Source organism: Lonchura striata, chromosome Z, assembly GCF_050655825.1.
Source record: "Lonchura striata isolate lonStrDom1 chromosome Z, ASM5065582v1, whole genome shotgun sequence".
NCBI classification, from domain to species: domain Eukaryota; kingdom Metazoa; phylum Chordata; class Aves; order Passeriformes; family Estrildidae; genus Lonchura; species Lonchura striata.
Window position 1 is genome coordinate 48,047,135 of NC_140740.1, and position 23,277 is coordinate 48,070,411.

At 41.1% G+C, this 23,277-nt stretch overlaps 1 protein-coding gene across 3 annotated transcripts in view; it reads right to left on the reverse strand.

The window, feature by feature from the left end:
• Nucleotides 1-23,277, reverse strand: part of CCBE1 (collagen and calcium binding EGF domains 1) — a 92,174-nt gene that overhangs the window by 46,784 nt on the left and 22,113 nt on the right. Inside the window, exon 1 of one of the 3 annotated variants that reach the window (XM_085566358.1) lies at nt 9,033-9,328. The exons of the other annotated variants lie outside the window; for them this stretch is intronic. Coding sequence (XP_085422484.1) covers nt 9,033-9,190 — 158 coding nt within the window. The 5' untranslated portion in view covers nt 9,191-9,328. Of the gene's footprint in view, nt 1-9,032; nt 9,329-23,277 lie in introns of those variants that run through there. 3 annotated transcript variants of the gene reach the window in all.

Here is a 23,277-nt window from a genome sequence, read left to right on the forward strand (position 1 = left end):
CATCTAGCAGCATCCCTGAGGGAACCCCAAGCAAAGGTGCATCATAGTCCAAGGTCAAGCAGTACAGGCACTCAAGAAACATGCATTTACCTGCATTTGTCAGCATAAATCTTCCTATAAGCACTGGGCCAAATCCGGACAGCAAATTGAGTTTTGAGTATCCAGAAAATACGGCTTATACACAGCAAAAATAACTATTTTAAACAGGTTGCAATAAGCTTTTCTTGTAGGATATTTATGTATCTGTGATGTTTTATAAATAACAGAGCAAAAATAGTAAATAAAAAAGGATTGGGCTTCTCATGAACACACAGACTGTTTCAATCATGTCAGAAGTTGTGAAAAATGCTACTTTACTGTATCTCTAGCTGCCACCCATGAAGAGTTTCTGATACACCCCAAAAAGTGTGATACAGGCCAGTGATGCTGTGGACAATCTTTGTTTTCAAAGACTGTAGGGAGCAATTTTAATATACCTACCTATCTCATCTGAAGAATTCTTAACACAGGTGTCAGAAACACTTCCAAACATGTACCACCACTAACAAAGAGTAAAAAAAAAACCAAAACAAATACTTACATGCACTGTGGAAGTTCACAATCCAGCAGGATTAATAAATCCAGCAGGGACTTATTAATGCCTTATTTACTATGCAATAAAACAGCTATCCTTGACATAATTAAATTATTACCAGTAGAATTACAGAAGGAAAGGGATTATCCCTATTATCTTACCAATTTTTCTATTGAACCACACCACTATAAAAGTGCTGGAGTTCACATGCATGCAAAAATCCAAAAGAGAGCATTTTTGAAAAGCAGCATTCCAGATAGAGCATTTAAAAATAGCTACAATAGGAGTTATTTTATTTACTTTTCCTTCCTTTATGTTCAACAATGGTGTGTTCCAGGCTCCCAGGAAAATAATTATAAGAACTTTGTTGATGCTGAGATCTTGGATTAATCTCAGTACGGCAGGCAGGGTTCATTCACAGACTCCTGCTTTGGAGCTTTGCTGTGGTGCTGTGCAACCTGTTTTATTCCAAACCATTCCTTCCTGCCATCTTCCAGAGTCTCCTCTAACCACTGAGCTATCTCTGACTTGATCCCAACAAGGTTATTACTCACAAAATAAATGATACATACACAATCATGTCACAGATAATAACTGAGAGGATGGGGTTTCTTGAAGTATTTTCTGTAATTGTGTGCCACAAAGAAGTGAGATTTTATTCTGTGCTATAACATAAAGCAAAATAATTCAGCTCTACAAATTTTTGAAGTAATCCGATCCCAGTGTCACAAAAATAAATTTATATACATGCACATCCATTGAAAATGAAATCCCATTTTTTAAACTATTTCTCATGAACTCCCTTCTAAGTGGCTTGTCTCTGACTTGAAGAGGCTAGGTCAAAAACTCCAGGCCAACCCATCCAGGAGAAGAAAAATGCTGATTAATGGCAATTCAAGTGTTTTCCATGACTGTGTCAATTTTGATGACATTTTCAATAGAAAAAAATCCCAGATAATTTAAAGAGCATTCCAAGTTTCCTTACACAGAAACGTTTCAGGCAACAAAATATTTTAAAATTATTATTTTAGTCCTTAAATCACGAGATAGCATGCTCCAAGTATTGTTATTTCCTGTTTTCTGACACATTTGTTTGTCAAGTCTTTAATACAATTAGTCTCTGCTCCTGACTTGTGGTGCTCAGCCAATCCCAGATCGCTTGGGTTTGCTCCCAGCAGGATGAACAACAGGCCTTGCTCTCCAGAGGACTGAGAATGTATAAGCACTGCCAAACCACAGCCAGACTTGTGATGCAGCCAAATAACTCAGGTAGCTTTGGTGGCAGTGTCTAAGAGACTAATTTATGTTTGAATGCCAAATCTTTGCTTTTAAACATGGATATCTTATTCAGAAGAATCTGGATAAAGTGAGATTTCTTTCTCCCTACAAACTTAAGCCTGTTTTCCTGCTACTCTCAGTGCCTGTAATTTACCCGTGAGCTCGCCCACTGATTTCAGCAGAGAAACCATCCATGCATTCTTCAGCACTTATTTGACCAGATTGGTTGCTGTAATTTACTTTTACATATGCTGCAAATAACAGTGTCCTGTTTCCATGGGTTATTTTTGACCTAGCAATGCTTCATTTACACACAACAAGCAGTCATTTTTCTCCATGCTCATACTATTGGTCTGGTTTTCAAACGTGGCAGAATGGTAATGCTGCCCTCCAAAACCCTTCCAAAAATGCCACCCATTAGGAACATCAGCTAGATAACTGGTGACACTGAAAACCTGTATCCAGCTTTCAATCTGGCTCATGAAAGGACAGTTTCATCTTGTAAGTTCATATGGCAAGAGTCCAGGCCTCTCCATGCCTTTGGTCATGATATGTAAATATAGAGAGATGCCATGTGTGCAATTTGAGATGTGAGGTGAAGTAGTTTTGTGAACATTTGCATTTAAAAAGCATTAAGCTGCTGAGTGCCACCAGCTGCTGGTGTAGCTCGGTGTGGAGCCACCCCAGTTGCCCAGCTCTGAAAACGCCACAGGGCAGCATCACACATCTGCTTTCCAAACAGAGGGCAGTGACTCACAGTGCAGATAAACCAATAAATCCCTGGGTAAACAGGCTCAGAATCCAAATATCAGAAAGGAGCCTCTGTAGTTGAATGATGAATAAAGACATCAGGCAAGCCCTGCTGTGATCTCATTATAGCTGCAGTTTAACTCCAAATGCCAGTAACCAACCCCGACCACTGATTGGCCTGACCCTCTTCCTCCCAAGAAAATTATTTTCCGTGTCAAACCACAACACTCTCCAAGTTGTGCCAGTCAATGGTTTGATCGGCCTGGAGATGTGGTGGATTCTGATGCTGGAGCTGCAGGACAGCATTTGGACACAGACTATTAACTCCTTGGTAACGTGCAGGAAGAGAAGATGTCTCGGTAAGCAGAAGATTGCTTCTCTTGAAATCCTTGCATGAAGAGCATGCCTTCACAGATAGACAGAGAAAAGACAGTCATGCTCTTCTTTAAATATACAGAACAAATATCATCAGAGAAAATGAAAAGCAAACACTGAGGCTGAGGAACTGCGTCAGGCAAAGGAAGGAGAAACTGTACATGAATCGTGTAACCTTACATGGAAAACAATCCTTCAAAATCAAAATGGCAGCTGACACAGAACATGAACTTTAGGGAGTGTAGAAGAGCATACAGCAGTGTGCACAAGGTTTGCAGTGTGTAAGCCTTTCATAAGGAACCTGAAAATAGCCAGAGATCATCCTCCCCTGGAGCCACTTCGAGTGCTTGTAGGTGCAGACCTGCCTATGCTGAATCTGGCCACAATTCCTCCCTGCTTCTGCTGAAAATCTCAGTGCAAGTACAACCCTCAATAATTTCTTTTCTAATTCACTACAAATGAGAAACATTTTACTTAACAGAAAATATGTTTTAAGAGGTGTTTGTCCCAGAAGTCAGATTTAAGGAATACAAGGGATTAGAAACAGAGACTTTATAGGAGAACCTTTTGTGTTGGAGTAACTTTTACCAAATAAATGTCTGTAAAATATTCTGGAGCCTTCCAGGCTGAAAAGTTTCAAAATGTGTGATTGCACCTGTGGGGGTAACTTTACTTTCTCTTCTAATCTTCAGCTAGCAATCAAGCAGTGATAAAGAAGACATCTGCCTTGGTTCTGGCAAGAAGCCCTTCAATCCACAGGCTGCAGAGCAAGTGGTTAAAATCTATGGGAATTTAAATTCTAATTTTGATATAAGGATAAAATTCAAGCTTGTCTTGTAGCTGCATAAATGGTACAGCTAAGCACTGGCTGCAGACCCACCATTAATTTCCAGGGTGGTCATGTTCTCCCCATTATGGTTTTGCACAGCAGGGCAAAAGCCCAGAAAGTGATCTGGGGCCTGACCCACCTGCTAGCTGGCTTCACAGCACAGTATTCTACTGCTGCAAAGGGGTTCCAGGAGGGGGTTTTGGACAGCTAGAGATTCCCCCAGGATGCACAGGCCAGCTGATAGCCCCTACTTGTGTGCTTCAATGTGCTGATTAACATCAGCGTGGAGGATCTGGTTGTCCCAAAGGCTCTCCAAGGCAGCCAAAGCTGAATTCAGGAAAGATACTGACAAATAGACAGTAGGAATCGGTCTTGAAGATGTGGAAATGGTCATGAAGGAGAGTTTGTGACATTTTTAGGGCAGCAAGAAGTAGTTTTAAGGTAATTGGTAGCAATGGATCATGCAGTGGTGCAGGGCCAGAAGGATTGTGTGAAATGAGAAACACAGCATACTGGGGAGTCTCACCTCATCCTACTGCAGGCATCTGGGCAATGGTGCCTCCTGACAACTTTTGGACAGGAATTAAGCACTCCGTTTGAGAGGTTCGATTACCTGAGCAAGATTTCTTCTACGCCAGGATCCCAGTAATTTAGTACTTGGAACTCTTTTAAGCAACCATTCTATCTCTGTGTTTGTGATGGGTACTAAACTAAACTAGAGGACAAGAAATCCCCACACATTATAGAGAACTTATCAGAAAGAGAAAACCAAGGAACACATAGAGGAATGCAAAAAGAATACAGTAAACCCACTGACAAGACTGAAAGCATTGATACCAAGATACATGCATCAATGTTAGACTTCCATGGTATGCTGAAGAACCACTGAAAGCCAAGTGAGAACTGGTGAAGGTACTTCCTACTTAAATGGCCTCCGGACATTACAAAAAAGTGTCATGCAGACACTGCATGAATTAGCAATAAATAAGGTGTCGTATAGACACAGAGATGAAAGGGTTGATGAGAGGGCTGATGCTACTCACTATCAGGGAGACCCTACACAGTCTTGGTTTAAGTCCTGTGTCTTACATTTGGGAAGCAGCAGCTGCTGCATAGCCCCTTGGCTGATCCCTTTGCTGTTGTGTGCACAGAAAACTTTGAAAGGGCTTACTAGTGACATGCCACCAGCACTCTTGAGTGGCTTTCTTGCACTATCCCAAAGTCCTTTATGCTCATCTTGGCTGTCTTTCTACCCCAAAAACATTTTGGCAAAAAGGCTATTCCTCCTGCTCTGTGTTGTGCAAATATCCTCCACCAAAACTGGGAATGCAGGGCGCTGTGATGGAACAAATAACAGCAACCCAGACCTCACTTTTACTCTCTTTGCTTGTGTAGACATGGGCATGCACAGGTACAGGAAGGAAGGATAATAATAATCCTCTTGCTCATGAATTGGACATTTTCACTGTTTCAACTGACATATGTGTCCATAAGCTAAAAGCAGCAGAGCATCCCTGCATACCAACAAGTTATTTCTATTGTTGGCTGGGGGTTTTGATTTACAGCATTAAAACAGACTCACAATCATATACATTGCTGTGTATAATACAGTGAGGCTGTATTCTTGTAGCAGTTACGAATTAGACAGGTTTTAGAAGCTGGAACCAATTGCCAGTTACAATGAAAGATGAACCTCTGCATAAATGGCTCATGATTTCCTGTTATTGCAAGATTGATTTTTGTGATGCAAGACAAGATTCATTCTTTTCCCCCCAATAATTAAACACATGTGAAGTAGCATTCTTTCCAGTCCACAACAATGACTTTCCTGGAGATTGTTTTGACAGTGCTTTCAACAGAAATATTTTTTAATTAATATAAATAAGTTTGTTTCTGAAAGTCATGACTGCACAATGATATCACAGCACACCAATCTACCTTTTGAGGCAAGAAAGATGTTATTTTAAAAATGTTCACAACACAATTCCTTGAAAAAAGACTATCTTAATCCACTCCATTTGCTGGAAAATTTTGGGATTGCTGGCAAACATGAGGCTGCTGCAAAAAGCTTTAGCATAAGGAAAAGTAAGATAAGGTTTAAAAGTACATTACTGTTTTTCATACAAGAAAACATAAAAATAATGGTTACTCAAGTCAGCTGAAGTTTTTTGCCTATATGGCATTACAAAGGTAAACTTCTCAGACATTTTATTGCATCTTATCTGTAAAATTATTGCTTTTGATATAAAAAATGTGCAGAGCTTATTACTGCGAAGTGGACTATGGCCCCAGTCCAAAGCTTGTTGATGTTCATGGGGATTCTTACAGAGAGTTTAGTAACTTAGTTAGTAGGAAGTGCACTGCCAAGAAACATGTTTTTCCAAATACCACAATCTAACTACTAGCAATAGCTCAATGGTTTGTAACAAGAGCTGAAAATACTAGCAGGGTAAGCAAAAATTAGGACCAGTTTGTGTTATTCCTTGTCAAAGGGAGTGGACATTCATGCCACAATAGTCCTGTCAGTGCTTTTCACTGAAAAACCTGTGGTCTCCACAGTCTTGCCACTTCTGGCAGGACTTCTCAAAGCTGTGTGTGCTCTGCATCTCCCTGAGCCCAGCCTCTGCTTCATGCTGCATCCTCCTTTCTACCTACACTCCAAGGCTGAAGCACTCCCCAGTTTGCCCTGTCCCAGTGCACATACAGAACCCTACTTGCCCTCTCCCCTCTGCAGTGGCCCCTGCCACCACTGGAGAGATGAAAGTGGGTCATATCAAGGAGATTTAGCCATAAACCAGCGAATGGGCAAGCGGCCACACAGCCCACACTTCAAAGGGCAGTGCACTGCCTGGGTCTCTGTCCTGGAGAAAGGCCTGTGTGCAATAAACGTCAGATAACTGGAGCCTGAAATGAGCTCTTTGTATTTTCACTGTTGCTTTTTATTAAATGTGGGATAACATATCTTTTATTACCTCCAGTGAAGCAATTCATTTGTACCCACAGTGGCTTTGGGGAAAGACCCAACTTCATTTTCACCTTGACTAAGCCCTTCCACCCCTTGCCCCTCCTCTCTACTGTTTCTTTTTGTGCCGAATGAATGAATGCTCACTCAGGCTTCAAAGTACATGGCAGTTTAAAAGGCCTTGTTTGTTAAGATCTCCCAGCCGTCTGCTGGGGAATTCCACACAAAAGCAGATCTCCCCTTAGGGATTATTTCGCTACCTTTGAAGACTGTTTGCCAGCATGGCTGCTTTTTATTTGCAGAGGTATTTCAGCCTTGTGAGCTGACTGGGCTGTATTATGCGCTGGGGATGGCTGTGCTAAAACAGCTTCACAGGCCAAGTGTCTAAATGTTGACTTGCTGATATCCAGCATCCATGAGGCTTTCCTTTGAAAAGCAGTGGACAAGTCTTCCCACTGAAGCTGAGATACATTTAGGGATTAAGGTTGCAAGTCCCACACCAATTATTCTGTTTGGCCCCAGGGACACACAGCAGAAGGGCAAGGGCACCTTGTTCCTGCCCATGTACCCAGAGCCTGGGTTGAGGCTCTCACTGTCAAAAAGGGCTCATCACAAGTATCTTTCCATTTCCCCCATTAAAAAAAGGTGCCTGCAATCCTGAAGAATCCAGAAGATGCAGGAAAGGGCTCCAGGCAGACAGTGCAGCACTGAGCAACATAATTTAAAATTTGCCACTGGCTTGTTCAGGCAGCCTCTCCAACTCATGGGCTTCCATAGTGCTCCCTCATTCAAGTCCTTTGTTTTCCCTAGATGTCTCTGTATGTCTGACTTTGGGATCTGGAATTCATTAGGTAGCTGGGTGCCTAGAAGTCAGCCACTGCAATACCAAAATCCCTGTGAGATTAGCCCAAAGCAACATGCCTAATGACGCCCAGCAGCTGTAGTTAACTCCAGAAGGATTCAAGATGGTCAAATGTGATTGAAAGACCCAGTCCTGAACCAAATAGTTTCCTTTCTAAAAGATGTACTGCAGCATTTTCCTGAACTAGACACAGATGCATTCTATCTTCTCAGCACTGAACACACACATCTCTTCCTGACTCCAAATTGGGATTTAGAAGTGCTGAGAAGTTTTGAGAACTGAAATGCAAAGTCTGAGCCTCAAAAGGTGCCAAAGATGATGGCTTTAAAGCTCAGGATCTGATAGATACGGGCCAGCACAGCAAAGCCAGGGGAAATAAAAGACAGGAGGTGGGGGACAGCCCAGTGCATGTCCTCTGTGTGCAGTCAGTGCAGGCAACCTTTGTCTCCCTTTGCCAAGTTTCCTTAATATTTTGGAGTAGATAAATGATCTCCTTAACACTTATCACACTCTCCCCTAGATAACATGAGGGGAGGCAAAGAGAAAACAGACTGGGAAGATAGGCAACTCCTCTTCACTCTAAAATGATAAATTTGATTGTAACAAATGAGCTTAACATTTATTTTAAATTAGTAGGTTTAAGAATTAGTTCTCGGTATGTGCTGTAAATAAGACCAAAACAAACACAAATGGAGTTTCTTTTTATTCCATAGCTATGATAATGAAGCTGCACGGAACAACTATAACTGTTATAACTCATTTGTCTAAGCCATTGCCCTATTTGTCTGAGCTTCATGTTTAGAAATTCACCAACTAAACCAAAAAGTATTTCTAAGGCCAAACTGGAAGGAAACAAAGGACTTCTTCTATGAGGTAATCCCAAAGCAGAAGACTGCTTTGTCCCATGCACAGAGCTATTACCAAAACACTGCCAAGCTGAAGTTTCTGCTCCAATTGTTTGTGTATGTTCAACTGAAAAAGTGTATGAGGAATGGCATGGATTAGCTGTACTTGCTGTTGCTCATGGAGCACTGCAGGCATGTCAGGCCTGTCATAGGACAGATGGCAGATGCTCAACTTCAAAAAGATGCAACTTCAAGTAAAGTGCAGTACCTTAAAACTGATCCAGAGGGACAGCCATATATTTATGCCTACAAAAAACCCTGGCATATCAAAGCTGAAAGATTAAGGACCAGCAAGTCACCACCTCTCATTATGTCACATGCACTATGATGTAAAACTTAATGATTCATTGTAATTTCTGACATTATGTTATGAGCAAAGAAGTTAAAAAAAGAGAGAAACATTCAAAACAAAAATGCTGGCAGTTTCCAACATTAAGTGAAATAGTAGGATAATGACCTGCCCTTGCTATTAATAATAATTAATGCAAGTTAATTACCAGCTGCATAAGGTGGGAAGATCCTTGGCGGGAAAAGTGATCCGGAAAGCTGCATTCACACAAATCCAGGAGACACCAGAAAGCAAACAGACATCCAAATGCCCTGGGAAACTTGCTGGGAAGAAGCGCAGCACATCCCAGAAGGAGCTTCTACACATTCATAAATTCTAACTGAATGCAAAGCATCCAGGAAAAAGACCTCAGAGATGTGAGGAATCCAGTGAGAACATCTGTTCACTGCACAGGGAGATAAGTTACATAGCAAAGAAAATATTACATTGCCTTGAGAAAGATAAACTAGTAGCATTAGTTTTCTAGCAATAGACTGGAATCTTTAGAAATAATAAATTTTAACTCTTGTTTGGGGGAAAACATAATTCAGCCTGACTCGAAATTCTCAGAAAACCTGGTCTACAGAGGGTTATTTATCCTGTGTAATCACAAGAGGGGATGGCCATATGAGGGAGAGACCTTTTATACATGGGCACTCTGTAATTTGCTTTGCAGATTCCTGCTGGCACAGCAGCCTGTGTCTACGGTGCATGGGATAACAACCCACTGGCAAGGTCAATACAGGGCATTAGCAAAACCTAAGAAATGCTTCCAAGAGCTTAAAATGATGCTGTTTATGTCTGTGATGTCAAATACTCATACGAAATTCAAAGAAATTGTAAGAGCATGGTTTAAATCTTAAAAGGGACAAAGAATAAAAAGCCCATGAAGACTGGAGGAGTTTTGTTATCCATCATAGGCATCCTTCATTTTAAAGACACCCAGCCTGCTAACACAGTGTCCATGCTGACAGTGGGAAAAGATCACTCCCAGCAGCTGCTGAACTCATTAGCATCCAGCCTCTCACAGCCACCCTGAGGACATCCCAGAAAGTACAGAAATAAGCCCTTTTCTTAGCCTCCAATGTCCCACCCAAATGACATCCACAGCTGACAGATACTCAAGCTAAGCAGTTATCTGAGGAGCCACTTATCCTGAGTTTACTTAAAAAGCTCACAGCTGCTTAGCATGCTTCATGGGCTTTACCTCTGCTTCTCAGGACTGGCCTTTCCAGTAGTACTTGGTGAAAACCATAATTTATATCCTGGGTTGCATCATGCAGTGATAAGAAGCCTTCATTTCACCAGCTCTCCCTTTTCCTACAGTTTATCAGTAAATCCCATGATCTCTGTTCTGTGTAAATTTCCCGCCTATGGAAAATGCCTGTGACAGAGAGCACATCTCTGGAGAGTTAAAAGCAGGCTCACCTCCTCTTTCCTAACCTCCATATGCATATGTCCCAGGGATGGTCATTGCACACCCAGCCCAGATCGATGCTGGACCAGCAGCTGCTTTGGTGGGTTCCCAACTCTCTGGGAAGCTGAAAAAGGGAAGAAGTCCCCACATTCTCTGCTGGCCCCAGCGTGGTGATACACCAGCCTAAGGATGGGTAACAGAAGAGCTGCTCCTGGGCCTCAGCAATGTCAGGCCCAGCAGTGGGAATGAGAAACAAACAACCTGCAGGTTACCTGTTGGACATGTTTTGGGCAAACAGAGGAGGTGAGGATTTTTCCATGAGCTGAGTGGTGAAACCATTTCCTGGGATCCCTGGAAAGAGCCTGGTCAGGATGTTCAGGGTTAAACCCATGCAGGAAAATGGCCCCAGTCATGACCACAAGGTAGTGCTGCCCCAGGGCTGGGGATCAATCCCTGGAGCTGGGCTGGCACTGTACAGTCTTTTGTACATCAACCCAAAGCACACACACAGCCCAAAGGGAGGCCCTTTGGAGATCAAGGATAGGTAACAGTCCTTGCACAGGAACCAGCAACAGGGCTGGAGGAAAGAAATGCATCACCTCAGTGGTTAAAGGTGGCCAGGATAAGGCTAGAAATCAGCCACAAACACATAACAATGCCATAACAGGCAGGTGAGGAGGTCTTGGGGAGCCAAATGAGAGGTCAACCAACCCTGTGCCAGCAGAAACAGCCCCAGGCTTTGTAGGTGTAGACCTGCCTATGCTGAATCTGGCCACAATTCCTCCCTGCTTCTGCTAAAAATCTCAATGCAAGTACAACCCTCAATAATTTCTTTCCTAATTCACTACAAATGAGAAACATTTTACTTAACAGAAAATATGTTTTAAGATGTGTTTGTCCCAGAAGTCAGATTTAAGGAATACAAGGGATTAGAAACAGAGACTTTATAGGAGAACCTTTTGTGATGGAGTAACTTTTACCAAATAAATGTCTGTAAAATATTCTGGAGCCTTCCAGGCTGAAAAGTCTCAAAATGCGTGATTGCACTGTACTATCTGACGCTAAATCACTGGCTTATTGCAGGAAACAGGGGCATCAGATGAAATTAGTAAGAATCAGGTGCAAATGAAATAAACACAAATTTTACCCACACAATGGCTATTTGAACAGTGGAGCTACTTTCCAAGGGATGATAAAAATTTCTTCAGTCAAAGGGGAAATTGAATTAAGTCACACAAGAATAATCCAATAATAGAACTGAATTTATAGAAAATGTCTCCTTTTTTTTAAGTCCCTGAATTAAAACTGGTTGAAAATTGGAGGAAAATTACAAAAAACTACTGTAGAGGAGAATGACTCTGAAAACTCATGAAGGTGATATATTGGGACTGGTGGACCATCAGCAACACTTAAGGATACTGGTGGTTTTAGGCAGCACTTTAAGCTGTGACATTGCAGGTTGGTGGACAGGAGGTGCCTGAAGTGCTGAGTTTTTAAGAACTGTCATTGCAGAGACCTGTTAGGAGCATCTGCAGCCTGATCACCCAGTCCCCTGAGTAATCACATCACACAGGCGTGGGGAGGACACACCAAAAAACAGGCTCAGGCAATTTCTGTGCACAGGAACCAAAGAACCTGCTCCAGTTAAACAAGTGAAAACACTACCCAACACCATGTTCCTACAAATCCCATGAACTGAAGCCCATGAGCTGAAGCCCATATCCACACCAAGCTTTGTCCACTCTTGGTGGTGTCACCTCAGCTGCCCTCATGGGGTGAAAACACAGAGAGCCTCCACTGCTGCAGCTTGTAAAGGATTGGCTGTCTTGTGGCTTGAATCTCAATATTCACATACACTCTGGAAATGGCTTGCAGTTCTGGTTTTCTTTTCTCCATCAGCTGGCTCATAAGAAGCAAACCATCCTCTAACAGACATTCTGGAAAAAAACAGGGATATGGGACCAAAATGCTGGCACTGCATGACCAAGTTACAGGCAGGTTGTTAAACAAGGCCCTACAATGATCCCAGGGACCAGCTGCACCTGCAGATATTTTATATCTTTATATTTTTAGCTGGCACAATGACAATAGCATTACTGGGGAAAAAACCCAGAAAATAGATTATGTAAAAAATAAATGTATAACGAGTTGACAAGAGACTTGCAGGCAACCAGCTGATAACTTTTGCTTTTCTGGACAGATGCTGACACAGAGTAACCTGTTCTTTTATCACTTCCATAACAATCCAACCACAATTACAAATATTTCCTATGGCATGTTATAGAGTATCAGCAGTCATAACCCTGAACTACGGATATTAGGCAAAAACAAGAAGAAAGTAGTTAGATGAAAAAAGGTTAATGGTATACAAATTTACTAAGCTATGAAATGCAGCTCTTAGTTGCATAATGTGGGTGAGCTGAATGTTGATTTAAGCTTAAAATAAGAGTGTCTAAGGTCCTGCAATTTTTTCCGAATTTCAGCAACACAGGGAGCGTAGGGAGGCTCTTCAGACCATGAGCTAAAATGGAGGGGATAGGTGACACACCATTTCAACAAATCCAAGACTTAAAGTTGTCTTCCTTTCCCTTCTCACCAGAACGTGGTATTTTGACAGCTGAATTTGTTTGGCTCTCCTGAGAGATGCAAAGATATGGACTGGGACTTGACATAGCTTATTGCATCAACACAAAGCAATAAGCAGCTGCATGCAGTGTCAGTGACCAAAGTTCTCCTTTACAGAAAACAGGGAAACTCACAAAGTATGGGTTAAAATCATAATGGAAGTGGAGGCTACAGATTTCAATCTTTTCAGAGACTCATTTCCCAATTGTACATCCTGGTGTGCATGATCTGCCCTTGGCAGAACAGCCAGGCAACCCCTGCCTCCTGAGGTATTGCAATTTTCCTATTATTTACTAGGGAAAAAAAAAAAAAAAGCCTTAATATAGGCTTTCTCCCTGCAGGAGCACTCACCCCTCTGGCAGCCCATGAGCAGAGAAGCTGTTTGCCTTTCCAGTGGCCCCACAAAGACAGCTTTTCTGAGACTGGAAGAGAAGTTATTGTGGGGAAATCTACTCCCTTGGAGAAGGGGAGGAATTTGGAGATAGCACCAGAAGAGGTTATAAACACTGGACACCCAACGGACTTGTGCACACTGAGCAAATGCCCTTACACAATAAAAAAAATGCATAAGACACATTAAAATGCCCACCCAGGTTTAACAACACTGCAGACAGTCTCCTATTCCTTATCCTCCAGAGTAATATACAAAACAAAGGGCTATTTTTTTAAGATTAAGACCAGAGACAGTGGGATTATATGAAAGATTTGACAAAGTGTATAATGGATGGACTCAGCATGGAAATGGGTTTAGGTGGGTGCCAAAGGCTCAGGTCACAAAAACTACATTGTTTCTTCTTTCCTCCGCTTTTAAAGTCTTTATAAATAAGCATTGTTGGACATGAACTATTTTTCTTCCTATTTCTAGATGACAATTTGATTTCTTAAGCTTGGAAAGTATTTCAGATCCAACTTCAGAAAGCAGAAATTTGAAGTTAAATTTCCTTCTGATGATAAAAACAAATTCATTAAATAGACACTTCTGCTATTTGGAGTTAAGAGAGAATGCTTCTTCAAATTAAGTTTGGTGACATGAAGAGCACCAAGTTTACCCAGCTTCCAGGATACCTTCTGGCATTAGCACGCAATGTCCTAAATGTACATACACAAAACAGAAGTAACCTTAGTGCTCCTGCAAGATAATATTCACCCTTACGCTAATAATTGAAATTAACTCAATTTTCTCACAGTGTTCACTTCAGTATTGAAATATGAAGGGTAGAATTGAACATTAATCACTTAGACAAAAATTCACAGAGCTTCAGGACTCTGTGGTAACCAGTAACTTTTTGCTATTCCTCCCTGCAAACACTTTGGTAACTCACAAGCAAACAGCACATGTGGGTTAAGTTGGAGGCACAGGTTTGATTGTGAACACTCTTGGTCTCTGTCTGAAGTTACAGTGCAGGCAGAGCAGTGCAGGGACAAGCACCAGAGGATGGGGAGACATGAGGATGTCTTGTAGTGCCAGCAAGGACCCTGCACCACAGAACTGTGGATGAAGCTCTGCTTGAAAAACCCCAGAACAAAACATGGCATTTCCAGTGGGACACTCAGGATGATGGCATCACTGTATTTCCTAACACCAAAGTCAGGCCATTTTGTAGGTCACATCAAAGAGATACAATAAGAGCAATAAAGAGGGATGTGATCTTCAAAGCTGCTCTTTGGAGCCTAAAACTACGAGGATTGACCTTGGCCTATAGGAATGTGGTACCATACTGGTAGGATGCCACCAGTGTAAAGTGCTGAGGAAGGCAGCTTACAGGAGGCACAGGGATACTGCACACCTTGGGGGGTCCTTCACTTGATGCTTTTCGCTTCTTTTGTTTGATTGTTTTGTTTTGTTTTGTTTCTCTTCTTGAATCTCTCTACAGAAAACAGTCTAAAAAATAACCACCACCACCAAAAAATCCATCCTTTCACCCCACAAGAACAGCTTTCTCAGGACAGCCAGGAATCATCAGTTCAGGTTAAGCAAGACCTTGGGCACAAGATTCCCGATGAAACTGAAAGGCTGAGCAACTCTGCCACAGCAGCCAAGAGTTCCCATTGATAACTGCACACATTGAGAGTACTGTGCTGGCCTTTCTCTATCCAGCAAACTTGCCAGATGTTTGATTCAAAGCTTCCCTCATCCTCCAGGAATCCAGATGCAGCTTTTGGCATGATACCAGCTCAAATTATTTTTAAAGCCCCTCTGTGCACTTAAAATGACACTGTAATTAAGATTAGAAAACAACAATCAATCCAGAATTTGATAATACCACTGAAAGCCTAACAATGAACAATTAAGACTGGTTTTGGTTGTGCAACCCATGTGTAGGATGAATTTGTTAGAGACAATCTGGATAGGAATCTTTTTAGTAAGCCAAGAAGTTTAGGAGAGATAAAAGGAATGTATTAGTGCATCCAAACTGTTAAAACAAATTTCAGAGTGTTCTGTCATTTTTTAATGTAGCATTTTGGCTCTTCAAATCTTTTGTGGCTTTTAAAGACACATATTTTATTTTCAAGTTACTGAGAAACTAAATCAGCCAGTCACCTCACTAAGTACACGCATGTGTTCTCCAAATACCCAGAAAGATGAAACACTGTAAAACAAGATTATTTTGGAAATTATTACACAAAAGAGCAGCATAAATAACCAGTGATGATAAGACCACAAAACTGCCATAGGTAGGTCAGAAAAAAAGCCCATCTATCCCAGCCCTGTTTTAAGCAATAACTTAAAGAGTATTAGAAGCAGAAATAGAAACGGTCAAGCAAAACATGGTTTTCCTTTTGCATCCCTGTCCCAGCAATAAGGAGGTGACATTCCAAGGAGGTGGTGCACACAGTGTATTGTCTAGCAGCCAGAACCAACAGAGCTGGGGTTTTGGCATGATCCCAGCCAAACATGGGTATTTTAAGGTGGCAAAACTCTTGGAGTTGCAGTGAACTCTGCTCCAGCCCAAGGTGCAGCCCTCGTATGCTGTGCTCAGGGCCAGCATTGCTGCCCAGGGAGCTGCATCCTTGTCTGCCTAAAGCACCTAAACTGCTCTGATGGTTGGTAGAAAGTCAACCCACACATCCACCAATAAACTCTTTGTCTTTCCTCATGACTCTCAGAGTATCCAGAACCTGGCCAGCTCTTCAATTCTCGGGCAAAGACTTTGGCTGAGGAACTGAGACATCTTTCTGTCCTGACTCCATTGGTTTGAGTTTCAAAATATTCCCCAATCCATCCCAGAAGAGGTCGTCTCGCTACCCAAAAAATTAAGTAAACAGATTTAATTTGCCTTTGAAAGTCTTGGCTTCTCTAAGGCCAGTGAGATTCATCTACTTTTACCCCCATAAACAACTTCAAATATCCCAAAGCTTTGTCTGGCACAGGATTTATTCAAAATTTGAATGGACCAAGGCAATGTAGAAAACATATTTTTAAAAGTTCTCAATTACGTAAACACCTCAGCTATTTTTGGTAAATGACTGCTGGTATAAATTGTGAAAAAGAAATCACATAGCAATTATTATTATTATTGTAACTATTCAAGAAACAGTTATATTATTATTTTTGATTAAAAAGTGCTTCACTCATGGGATTACAAGGAAAGGTCAAACAAAGGCTTTACTTCATTTACAAAGCCACTCTGAAATCTTGGATTGGCCTCAAGTTTTTTAACAGTTTCATTCACTGTTTGGGATGAAACTGCAGCTGCAAAGGTACACTATGTGAAGAAACAAAGTGCTTCTCAAGGGGATGCCTCTTCAGAGGTGGGAATTTGTATATTTTGCTACCAGTTCTCTGTCTCTTAAGCTCTTTGCTGTCCTCATTCCTTACACGATGTCCCATTTCTCTCTATCTTTCTTTGTAAGGTTATACCTGAATTGCTTGGTCCTTGCACACACGATAGCAGCAGTACAGCAGGGCCTAGTGTGACATATTTGACTCACAGTGCATTAATTCAGGCTGGATAAGAAGTTTCTCACTGCTGGGTGCTACTGAGAGCCCAGTGTGCAGGGGAAGAAAGGAGATGGTCCACAAAGCCAGAGGGAGAGGGCGCAAAAGGAGCAATGCAGACATCCCAGCATCAAGGACAGATGAGGAAATGAGCAGTGTCCAAAGCAAATGGAGCTGGCACAATAAGAGGTGCACTTTGCAGTAATGTGGCTTTTTATACACACAGGATATTTCCTTGAGCATTTTTTTCTTTTCTTAAATCCCTTTGAAGAATCAAATGGTATTTTTAATTTTAGTTTAGTGCTTTTGTTTAAAGCTGATGTTAGAAAAGCCTATAATAAATTATGCTCATATAAATTAACCAAGATATTTTTCTCCTTGGTGATAGATCTCATCTTCAGCTGTAGCCACACAACTTGTTTTCAGACCCATATCAATAGGATACCCATAAGATAACAAGGAGAGCCTGAGTAAGGAGAATAAAAATCTCCATGCCCCATTGACTGCTTTGGGTTCAGAACTCAGACTTTCTCATTTCTAAATTATTACCATTCTTTAAATTTAAAACTGATTTCATACTATAGCTTCACAGAAAAACATTCTGGATGCAGAAATGCAGCAAAGTAATTCCCCTCTCTTATAGATTGCAACTTAAAAAATATCTCAGTGTATTCATCTGCATTAAGGAAGGGTGAAACCTGGAAGATGCTAGAAGCAGAACATCTGACATCTGCTCTGGCCACTTGGGAAATCTCTCTGTGCATAAGTCTGAGAGCACAGACTGATTTTAAGGAATCTTTCGCATGTTGAATGATTTGGTGCATACTGAATGAGATTTTTGCTGGCAGAGTTTATGTCACTTGGAAGAAATTGGGACAGAAACATCGGGAGTTGATAGCTGAGTGCTGGCCATGCACGTGGCGGCTCTGAATTGCCAAAGCATTGCTGCCAGGAGGTCCTTCTGCCCCAGGCTTTGCTAATAAGCTTTACCTTCCCTGGTCCTAACCATGGTGATTGCCACCTCATGGGGCTATTCTTACCCCTGGCTATTTGCACAGAGCTCCAGTCAGGCCAGAGACCCCGTGTCTGCATCAGCACCAGCTCTGGTAGTGTAACAATCCCCAAAGGGCTTGCTGGGGATAGATATCTCACAATCTCTAGTGTGGCGAGGGTGCAATCTGAACCCAAGACCTGCTGCCTCCCTTAAGCATGGCTCATTAATTCCCTTCTGAGCCCACACATCGGCAGAGGGGCCAGCTGCACCACTGTGTGAGCATGGACAGGAATGCACACCTTGCCTCGGCTTTTGCTTGGCCTCAGTAAGCAATCTTATTGAACAAAATGGAAAAAACTATGTCCAATATCAGCACAACAAATAAATTCCTTCCCCATTTTAGCTCTCCTCCTCCCCAGAGTAGGGTTTGTGTTGGTTTTCTAGACATCTACATTTTTTGCCGTCCATTTGAAACACCATAAAATAAAATTAAACAACATATTTACAAAATTCAGCATGGTATGACTGATCTGTAGAATCAAGACGTATTTGCAAGGCATTGCTCTGATTGCACATTGCTCTGCGTCAGGGTTTATACACCTGAGCTCCCAGGTAGTCTGTTCACTGAGCTCAGTGGTAAGCACACATAGATGGGCATGTTTGAGCCTATTTTTTAGGAATTTAGCCATAGATAATATGGCGGTGCTACATCACTCTCCAGAGATCTGTCCTCTAGCTCCAAACCAGGTCTTGGTGCAGAGGAAACAGCATCTGCACAGCACAGTTACCCACTAAAGATTTCAGGCAAAACATGCAAGACATTAGTATTCATGAGAGCTCCCTCATTTCTTTGTTATTGTTCAAAAGAAAGCACTTTGGAAATTCTGCATCTGAGTTTTAAAAGGGAAAAACAAGAGATAACTGTAGCCAAATTAACTCTGACAAAAGTTCTCCAGCACTATACAGATGTGAACAGATTACATATCTGCTTGCAGGAACATACAGGTTTGCTATTACACTTCAGAAGGCATCTCTATTAATAATTAAAGTATTTGGAAAAGTTCATGCACTCTGAGGAATTTTTGATTAGGTAAAAGATTTTATTTTTCTTTTCGTGAGCCAAGTATGAACACTGGCAGAATGACACATGCCCAGTATGATACCAAAACTGTATTCATCTTGGGGCAATATGCTGCAAGATCTTCCTGCTTAGAAGGCCCACTTGGGAAAAGCACATGAAAGCTAAATAGAAATGGTATTTTTAAAAATGAAGAAAATAAAAATTTCCATGAAGAGGATAAAGCAAGTGTCTGTCCTGGTGGAGGAGGTCATAGGTGGAACAAAAGCCTCCAGCAAAAATCTCTTCAGAGATTTCTTCAGACAGGTTTAAATCGCACTGCTCTCTATCACGCTGGCCTTTGACTCCTGCTATCATCTGCCCCAGGGCACTTGGCCACACAGGCTTTCTGTGGTTGGGTTATGAGACATCTAAAGCATCTTGGTGAGCAGGGAGGGAGTACAGCAGCTGGGCTTCACGGCAGGGAAGGGCTGATTAACTGGATGGATGAAAAGCCCGATTAGTAAAACATGCATCAAAAAGGCAAGATCGAGCCATGCCAGAAGTATCTTGTGGAAGAAATATAATTTAAATAAGGAACAGAGTTAATTAGGCTTTAGGAGAATAATTATGGATCATATGACTTACTGAAGAGTGAAATGCTTGTTAAACGTAGCTGGGATTTATTTAATCTTTTGTGATTAAATCCCCTTTATAACTCTAAGCTTTGGAATTACTCTCTCAGCACCAAAGGACAAATTAAACCCTCTAAATGGAGTTTAATTATACTCTGATGGTTATTCCCACTGCCACTACAGACTGATAAAATACTTTGGTTCAAATACCACTACTAAAACATAACCAAAGTGTAGTTTCTGCCTTATAGCAATTATTGGTTTACTGTTCTTTTGATGTATTTTCTTTACATTAAATGTGAAATTGCTAAAAAACCCACAGCATGAGGATGCTGCACTTGCAGATCTCTTCTGAAGGCAGATTGCAACCTCCTCTTTGACAACATCAACTATGCAGCCCTATAGTAAATCAACAAGAAAAAGCCACAAAAATATCACTGAGGCCAAAGACTCTGTTCTGTCCCACCAAGCAAGTTCTGGTTTGAACTTCATAATGAGCCTTTCTCTCAGCATCACACAAAGCTTTGAGGAACTTGTTAAATTCGGGGGTGCCATTGTTTTCTTTGGCCATCACTGAGAAACACCAAATGATCACAGCATGGATAATAGCTGAGGTCTCTCGTCTAGAGCTTTGAAGTCCCAGGTGGTCAGTCATCAAGGCACAACCTCATCCTCAATTATAGAAGAAAAAAATCCCACTGTTGTTCCTAGTAGTGCTGCCTAATTACAAGAGTGATGAAGGCATATAGAGTTTATTTTTTATTTACATGATCAACTGCTTTCTCAACTGACTTGTCAACAGCTTAAGAAAATTATATCAGAAAATCCTGGATCAATTAGCTCATAGACCAAAGAGAGGCCAGAGGCAAGGAAAGTATGTAAGAAAATAACTTGTAGGCATCTCTGCAGTCTTAAGGGAGGGACAGAACGGGCTGTATTCCCTGCTGCAGTGCCATTTTACCAAGCACCATCAGAACTAAAGACTGAAAATGTCTTTAAATTTGCAATCTGAATTTGCATGATAAATAACACACAGGAGATCACTGGTGTGTGAGGATATGCCTGCCATAGGAAAAATTATTAGACTATGTAATGCACGTACTCTTGTCCAAAACTGGAAAGGCTAACACTATTCACAGGAATATTCTGTGAGGAGGATTATGGATCCAATGTCACCCTTTATTAATTGTGTGCTATTAGCAAGTCCTTTGGTAATAAAAAGGCCACCAAAAATTGTTGTTGCTGCACCCATTATTACTGAAGATCTCACAAAACAGGGTTTTTCACCCACAGTTGACTAAATGTGGGGAGTTGACTAAGTGTGGAGAATCCTCTTCTTTTTCAGTTTGCCAGCTCATCTACCCTAAATTCATTAATCATTACTCTATTTCCTGTGGCTATGCTTAAAACCACAAAGTTATTGCACATACAAAAATTTCCTTGTTAAGAACTTTCTCTGTATTAGTTCACCACTACCTGAAAAGATCAGACTCTTGCTTATGCCCAAGGAGAGAATGTCCTGTCTTGTCTGGGACAGGACCACATTTCCCATCACATGTGTCCACCCAACGTTCATCACTACAAAACCAAAGTCAGGTGTTACAGAACACCAGCTGTGCTTAGGCCAGGAATGAATAATCAAAACAGCTCCCTTTTCACACCAATATTCAAAATGTCATGCAGACTGTAAAAGTATTGAGCTGCCACCTTAGAAAGATCACGAATTCCATAGAAAATCTCATGTATAGAAAGGCACATTTCAGATCTGGAGAAAATCTGGTTTCATTACTGACACTTGAAACACATTCAATATATTAGACCTGTACTGGATGTCAGTCTCACTTTTCTTACAGCCCAGGAAAGCGCTTGGCTAGCTGGGGACATCCTTTGGATGTGCATAATGCAAGCAAAGAAACAGATTTTCTCCCTTGTTTCTCGGCATGGCGTCTTATGGAAGCAGGAAATTACTCTAAACATTTCTTCATTTTAAAATACTTGGAAATTACATAACTTTAGATTATAATTTTAGTGTTAAGTAGTCTGGGTTTTCTTATCAATCAAACAAGAAAAAGTCTATTAAAGAGTACAACTTTTTCATCTTTAGTGAATTTAATTATATTTACCTTTCTACGGTTTACTTGAGTTTTTTTTTAGTAACACCTTAGTAATTTTAATAATGGTTTATTTGAGGATTTTTTTCACTAATGTTTTTAGAACATTACTGAAAAGAGATTACGTAACATACAAAGTATAAAACATTACATTAGCATTATAGGCAATCAAGTAGAAAGAGCTCCGTTAAGGTTGATAAAATACAGATTGCAGTCTGGTGACTGTAGAAGGACCTATTCATACCTCCTTGTAAATATCAAGATAAAAGGCACTTGTAATTTGTATGATTTTGTTGATTCTCAATTCTATTTAATCTGATACTCTGTTTTTCACAAAATGCACATGTAAATGGACATGATTTTTTAACTGAACTTTCATATTCCCCAACACAGCTACCTGACCAAGCTCCTCTCTCTCTGAAGGTTGTGTCAGCTCCAGACCCAGACGGTTTGAAAATGGAAAAATATGTTCTGTGTTTGTGTTCTAAGAGAAGGGAAGAACTGTAAGCACTGGACAAATTTTAATTCAATAAATTGTGACTTTGACAAAACACATTCCTGTAGTTTTTTGTTATTTGGAGCAGAATTTTCCTTTAGTCAGATCTTAAATAGTTGCCTGTACGTTCGTTTACTATCTCATTTGTTCTTGATAAAACTTTGTAGTTTGGGAAAATCTCTTTCCAAGCATGAAACTTTGGAACAATTTATTCTCTGCTGGCTAGTTATTTTAAATTACTAAAATAGAAGCCAGAGACTCTTGAAAGATAATTATCTCCTGCTGGGTATCTGCCAGGAGCGCAAAAGCTACAAACCAGCCGCTCAACATTACCTGAAGATTCATATAGAAACAAACTAAAAACCCCAAAATTGTAATATATTCCTTCCTTCCATTGTTTAAAATACATTCTAACAATATACTTGCATTAGTTTTAACCTTCTTTTTACATTCTGTTACACATAATCATGTCTTTCCTTTGGAAAGGATCTCAGGAGTACAGGGATGTGTTGGCTGTAGAAAAAGCTAAAGTGGATACCACCCATCTGTGGGACATGCTGGTTTCCCAGGGGATGTGGAAATCTCATTAAGCTGTGTAATGAAAGACGGTGTACACGGGTATTTGGGGCTTCCCCAATTGTGGGGCAATTCACACTGAGTCGCAGATGCACAGCCAGACTGTGGGCATGGAAAATAGCTTAATGCCATCAATGCCTGGCGTGGTTTCATGCTTTAGGATATGTATTGTTTGAAGACCATGACACTGTTAAATGCAAGCAGAGCCATGACACCAGCCCTAGGTCACAGCTTATCTCACATTTACTCAATTAAATGGTCATTAGGATTTCAAAAGCCACAGCAGATGAGCCAAGCCTCTCTCAGGAGGCTACGGGCCATTTACAAGAAATGCGCGTTATGGCCATTTTGACAAATAAATCATAAACTAAGCAGAGAAAATGTGAGTCATGGGGTTTACTGAGGAAACCACCACATTTGTAGAGCCCAGCTGAGACACCTAGCTGGTGGAAGAGTTGGTTTTAGAGGCAGCCCCCACATCTCAAACCACCACAACCATGGAAATTTGACATTCCATGCACAGATGAAGCATTTGACTCCCCATAAGTCTGGGTTTTATGACA